Source organism: Sinocyclocheilus anshuiensis, unplaced genomic scaffold, assembly GCF_001515605.1.
Source record: "Sinocyclocheilus anshuiensis isolate Anshui unplaced genomic scaffold, SAMN03320099.WGS_v1.1 scaffold976, whole genome shotgun sequence".
NCBI classification, from domain to species: Eukaryota; Metazoa; Chordata; class Actinopteri; order Cypriniformes; family Cyprinidae; genus Sinocyclocheilus; species Sinocyclocheilus anshuiensis.
In genome coordinates this window covers 618,273-625,192 of record NW_015552538.1, presented here as the reverse complement: position 1 = coordinate 625,192, position 6,920 = coordinate 618,273, and the positions used below count along the sequence as shown (strand labels likewise).

Sequence of the window (6,920 nt, the reverse complement as noted above, 5' to 3'; positions counted from 1 at the left end):
ATATATATATATATATATATATATATTCAAATTTTCTCCTGCACATTTAGTACTCGTTTTCTGGACTTATTTTATTTTGTTTACCTACATTCACAAACTACAGAATTCTTTTATAAGCTGTGTATCCTCTATAGATTAGTTCCTCTGTTGGGTAGATTCTGTCTACAAGAAAGATTTAGCATTTGTATATCTTCTGGAATGCATCTCATATTTGGATGTCATATCAAAAACATGCCGCATATATTCCATCCATATAAAAGTAATCATGGCTAATATGGGCTTTTAATATTCATAAAACTGTATCACAGTGGCATTTTAAAGGATCCCAGTCAGAGTTTTGATGGCACACTGAGCATAATAATACAGTTTACTGTCATAAATAACTGTGCTGTCAACAGTGAAAGCAGAAGAGCTGACATACCAGTGCATGTCCAGGAATTGCACTGGAACAAATCACTCAGATTTGATTTAGCATCAAATCTGTCAACCTCATGCACTCATGCAGTTGTATATTTCTGCATTCGTGGCGTATCTTACCTGTGCAGAAGGAATTGCTCCAAATGTTGAAATGCAATTGCGTGTGCATGACTCACATGTCTTTTCAAAAAGGACTATCTTCCAAAGTCCTTGCCATTAGTTTGGAAAGTATTTTCTATATAGCAAATGGCAGTGATTTTGTGCAATCCAAAAGGCAGATCTGCATCAGAAGGAGGATGTAGATGCTTCCACGCTAATTAAACTTTTCTCCAAACTGAGGTCAGTGTTGCACCATTGTCAAGCAATTAACACAGCTAACTTTTCCTAAATAGATTGTATTTATTCATGATTTCTTACAAATTACATCATTTTCTTGAAATACTTCAGGTGGAAGATTATGAGAGAGAAATAGAAGAGAATGTAGGAAGAGGAAAGGGAAAAGAGAGAGCGATATTGAAGGCACAGCAGGAACAACTGGAGCAACTTGTGGTTTGTGACAATGTCCAATTCCACCATGTAGCGCTGGTGTGTGAGTGGATTAAAAATCACCCACATTTTGTTTTAGTGTTTCTTCCAGCAAATTCTCCATTTTAAATTTCAGTTGTAGAGTAATTCATGTGGGGACGGAAAGAGTTTTCGACTACAAGTTCTATGACAAAGTAACTGGATTTAAATGGATTTAATATTTAAGCCTTTCTTTTCTTGGATCCATAACTTGGAATGCTTTACCAGTGTTGAATTATTTTAAATTCCAATTCAAGCCGATTCTTCAGTTGTGAAGTTTGTACAACCCTTGCCTGGTGTTTGGATGGCTGCGTTAGTTGTTTTAAATACTGAGCTTAGTTTGGAGAAAAAAAGAAAGAAAAATCGATCCAGAAAACTGTAATGTTCCTTCATCTGATATTATTTCATCTTCAGACGTCAGTTCCATTCTGGTCCAAATGATGCAGTGTTGAGCTCTATGTGTGTATTTTCAAAACTGTGCTACGCTGCTTTAACTTTGACATGCTGTTCTTTTCCACCCGCTTTTGCCAGCCAGACCACCATTTAGCTCCGAGAGGGGGCCATAAAACGAGGCACTGAAGCAGCATATAGCGCAAACAGACTGTTGAGATTTCCACACGATTAAAGGCATCAAGTCTAATCAGGCTAATTACCCATTACACTCCAGAACCTAATGGACTGTATACCAGACTACAGAGAACACATAATATAGTTTGTACAAAGGTCTGCTGTTATGACCGTGGTTTCTGTTAGAGCACATTTTATAAATGTAACAATGGTACGTACTGGAGTCCAAAAATAAAATCTTGATAAATTAATCACTTTGGTTCTGGTCACTGAGATATAAGCACTCCACACCGTGTGCTTTTTTATGGTTTATGATTCCGCTGAGAATGCTGGACATCTTAAAATAATGTTCTGAGTTCGATACTAGTTAAACTCTTGACAGCATCCATGGCGTGCTGTCAGTTACCATATAAAATTATGTTGACTTAAAATTAAGTTAAAAAACAAATGTTGAATCTAATAGATAGAGCATAATACAAAATGTATTGACATATTGATCAAAAGTTCTCACAATGGAGGTTATATCATTTAGATTTCAACTACAAAGTCCAAAATGAAGCCGTTTTAAGTTCGTGTTGAAGGGATAGTTCAACAACAAATTAAATTCTGTCATCATTTACTCACCCTCATTTTGTTCTAAACCTATATGACTTAATTTCCTCTGTAAAACACAAAAATATATTTTGTAGAATGTTGGTAACCAAACAGTTTTGGTGTCCATTGACTTCAATAGTAAGTCATTGGTCCCTATACTAAAGTGTTACCGTAAATTATTTCATTTTGGGGTGAGCTGTTGCTTTAAGATGTTAAACATGTTGGGTTTATATATATATTTGTTAGTAAATGAGTGTGTTGCTGAATCTTTAAGAGTCTGTCACCTACAGAAATTCTGTTAGATATCAAATCTTTTACTGCTGATGTGTCCCGTTCGTTTTAGTCTAATGTTGTGCTCAAGACCAGCATCCCACTGATAATGATGTATCACAATGTCTGGAGTGACAAAAATGCAAGTGATTGTTGGACATAAATTGTTACAGAAGTAAGCTGCTGGGGAAAAGTTAGGCTGGAATAAAACTCCAGTGATGTAAAAATGAGTGGTATATAATTAGATACTGCTGACTTCAGCTGCCTGGTGCTTATATGGGTTCACTCTGTGCCCAAAGGCAGTGTGTGTGTGTGTGTGGTTCAGGGCTCTAAAAGAGAGGACATATAAATAGAGGTGAAAATTTACAGCATCTCATTAAGACTGATGTTGAAATCTGGAACCTATTGGTCTTGATTTGTAACCTTTGATTTATGCTGCAGTAACGGTCACAGAAAAATATATGCACTTAACTGTCTTATGGGCTGCTTTAGTGAGAAAATCTGACCTGACAATAAATATCAAATGCAATACAGTATCAAGAAGTGGCCCGATGAAAGTAATGAAGAAAAGAGACAAGCACTCATGTTTATCTGAGCCCTAAAATAAAGTCTTTATTAAACATTTTGTACAATAATATTAAAACAAAATACAACAGATTTATAAAGAATATTTATAGTGAAAAAAATCAACAAAGGTGAGGTTAAGAAACAGTCCTGTGAAAGCATACATATCCGATAGCAGGTAATCCCATGCTCCTTTGCTGACCCCTAAAGGCCAGTAGCGGCTTTAATCTGTGCTCTTTTTGTGATGCTTTCATTCATGTTGTGCATGTGTCATTTAAAAACGTACAAAACATATCACCTTGTAAAACCTATTTCACAGCTCTTGTACGCAAAATCATTTGACATCCAGCATCATGATATTGTGTAACACAAGTCACTTTTGTAAGATATTGTCAGTGTACTGCATTAAGATTATGATTGTTTAAATTAAAAAAAAAAATAGCAAAACAATTTTCAACACACCACCAAGTAAATACAGTAAACACATGTACCAAGAAATAGGGACCAAAACAAACAAAAAAAAGAGACCCACAAAAATAGATACAGGCTTTATACACTCACTTTGCAAAACAAACAAACAAATCTGAATTATCTTATTTAACCCAATATAATGTCATGAAAACACATTATGTTTTGGGAAGTGTTTGGAATGGTACGTAATAGAGGCTCTCTGTAGTGCATCTTCAGAAATGTGTTCAATAGATGCGCTTAACTCATCTGGAGTGTTTCCATCAGCAGGCTCTAAGCAGACTCAATACACTACATCATCTGAACAGTATTGCACTAGTATCGCACTCCTCTCTGGTAGAAAGCACAGGAACTAACTATAACCATGTAATGCACCCTATAATCTTTCTAGAACAGAATGAAATGCTTTGATAGGCGTATTGTGCAGCATTACTGATATACAAGACAGACTTGCAATGAAAGTATTAGTGCAAAAGTTAACTTGTTTCATCAGAAAAAATCTCTTTGAGGCGGTTTCAATGGTAAAAATATTTATATGCAGGTATTTGCATCTGTGTTCTGCTCTTCAGAATTCAAGCATAAATTACATTCAGTATGGAACCACGCCGGTTTAAACGCTTTGGACAAAATAGTGTTTGAAACTCTCAATAAACGGTCTCAACATTTGTTTTTTGGCACTAATGGTCAATAAGACAATGATTTTTACCTTGTTAAAATCTCTTAGATTTAACAAGCTAGAATTAGAGGGTTAATAAATTTTGAGTGTGAACTGACTGAAGCATTTCAACAATAATAAACCCACTGTTAGAATCTGGATACGGTTCCTTCATACAACAAAAACCCTGTTACATTAAACAAACATTAACTCTTATAAACAAATCTGCTTGAGCATGTCTGTGATGACAAGACAAAAGTGTTATGAAAGGACAGCATATTTTTGAAGGCACGGCGATTTAGATATGTTATGGTAGTGATCATTTCAACAGCTAACAGCTGTTAGCTTTAAGAGCCAACACAAACCAATCTGCTCCAAAGAGAAAGATAGCAAATCATAAATCCCGTTGTCACAAAAATCTGCTATTTTAAATAGATTTCAAATGTTTTTAGTCTTTCTTTTGGTACCGAAAGCATTTTTGATTGCCAGCACTGTGATTCCACAGACCGGCTACTAGTAAAGCACCAGCCCAATGGACAACAAAAAAAAAAGTTTATCACCTCTCAATCATCTCAAGATCTTCTGGATTTGGTTTTAAGTACTGTTGCCCTGTTCCTGTTCAAACAGCAGCATGGCGAGCTGAGAGCGTGATCCGAGGCTGTCCAGGGTGCTCTGCACACACCTCTGGTAGATATCTTCACTAAGACGAGGATTACACGGCTGGTAGCTGTATTTCTGATGCAGGGCCGGCTCCACTGCTCGGAAAACATGAAGGCCAGAGTATTTAACGAACATGTCATATATATCCAGGTTCTCCAGGATCTCCTCGTTTTCCTGGACATCTGAAGACATGCGTGTCCGAGTCGCCATGTAGTCCGAGTTGTAGAAACATGCTTCGGTGAAGGAACTGCGATCAAAGTGGCCGGACTCTTTGACCAAATCCATCATACTGGGAAGAGGCTGGTTATGATAAGCAATGTCGGGATTGTAGTATTGGAAATGGATGGGAAAAAACACCTGCCAGTTGTTGATGGAGAGGCGTTTTATTTCCCAACCTAACAGTGTGTAAGATGTAGGAGTTGAAGTATCCTTGCAGAATCCCGTCTGACATTCTCTGTTCCTGTCAGGATTCTGGTGAGATGAGCCGGAGCCACTCAGAGGGAGCTTATGCTAACACCATCCTCCCAAATCACCATCAGCACCACCGAGTGTTCGAAGACTTTGCCTGCTAGGAAGACTCGTCTGGCGGTTCTAGTGCTGTTGACGTCTACAGAAAGAGTTCTCTCAGTGCTGAAGGTGGGCTCAATGAAAGACCCTCAAATCTCAGCGCTAATCTCTCTCGCTGTCACCAGTTAAAGCTACAGCCAAAGCCGAACTCTAAACTCTCGTTTCTAGGCACGGATCGGACATTGCGGTCCAGCAGGAGACTCTCTGAAATCCTGTCCTCCCCACCCCCCACCCGCCTCCTATTGCAGGAAGTGACATCAGTGGCAACTCTACGATTTCTACACTGAATACCTTGGTACTGGGCCTCTACTATATCAAGGCATAGACTGCATGACATCTAGAGCCACTTTATACTCCAGATCCTGTTTGAAGCATTACATTCTTACTTTATATTTTGTCAGCTGTTAGAGTTTTATTCGGTGAGTTCTCATCTTGTGAAATATTATAATTCAGATTAATCTACAAATGTAAATGATGTATTTGAATCATGGCTATCAACCCTTAGGCTCCAGAGCGTAAGAGAAATAACTTTACTCTGGTATACTCTTTCTCTGAAATCATGGGGACGGTGTAGAATAGTTTAAGTGTTTCAGAAAAGTAATATGTATCCATCTCTACTGGATATGTCTGGTAAATGTTTCCTTTATCTCAAATGGTTTATGATTAAGTTAACTTAAAGTATATTGAATAATCCAAAACATTTTGTAATGTTATTTATAGAGCTGTAACGTGTGAGTGGTAATGGGTGTCATTAGCAGTAACAACATAATCTTCTGTGAGGTTACTTCCCAACGGAGAGCCAAATGATGTGTACAGTAAAGCCCACCAGCCCACCAGAGCCATTGCGGTAACCAGATGGAAAAGGTTTGTTTCATCCATCCATCAGCTGATGGATCCACTCTCCCAGACCTCCCAAAAGTGTTTAATAAAACAGACCTTATGTTCCTAGTTTCACTTTTGAATGAGACAGAGTGCAGCGGTCCCACAGAGAATGATAAACCAGGTTTGCTCAGCACACTTGCAAAGTATGAGAAATCTGATCCACCGCAGCTTATGGCTTCATGTTTAAAAGGCAGTCGATGAGTTTTTCTCAGGGTTCTTAGCTATGAAATGTCTAGCGGCCTCTTTGACAAAAGGCCAGATGTGCAAAGCATTTCAATGGGAAACCACTGGCTTTTCTGTGTGCGAAATTCAGCAAGAACTGACATTCAATGACAATTCAAAGACGAAAAACTTTTCCATTTTAGCTACAGTCCTAATAGCGTAAATACCAGTATTGAATCTGTGGTTTCAAATATGGCTAATATTACTGTAAGTCAACCGTGTAGCATCCCTAACTTTTTTTTTTTTTTTTGGCTTTTTGGAAATGCATTACTTTGTAATCAGACATTTAAAGTGCAGTTCTTGTATAGTTCATGTCTGATGATTTTATTAGCTTAATGGGTGTTTTAATTTATTATGATGTGTGTAAGACTTCATTGTTTAAAGATTGTGATATTAAAATGAGCAGAAATCATATATATATACAAATAAATTATTTATATACTACTATATCTTATATAGTAGATTTAGGAGAAAATTAGGAGAAAATTTG

At 37.3% G+C, this 6,920-nt stretch overlaps 1 protein-coding gene across 1 annotated transcript in view; it reads right to left on the bottom strand.

Moving 5' to 3' along the window:
• Positions 1–3,065: 3,065 nt before the first annotated feature.
• Positions 3,066–6,920, bottom strand: part of chpfa (chondroitin polymerizing factor a) — a 13,439-nt gene continuing 9,584 nt past the window's right edge. Inside the window, exon 5 of the mRNA XM_016454208.1 lies at positions 3,066–5,116. Coding sequence (XP_016309694.1) covers positions 4,694–5,116 — 423 coding nt within the window. The 3' untranslated portion in view covers positions 3,066–4,693. The remainder of the gene's footprint in view (positions 5,117–6,920) is intronic.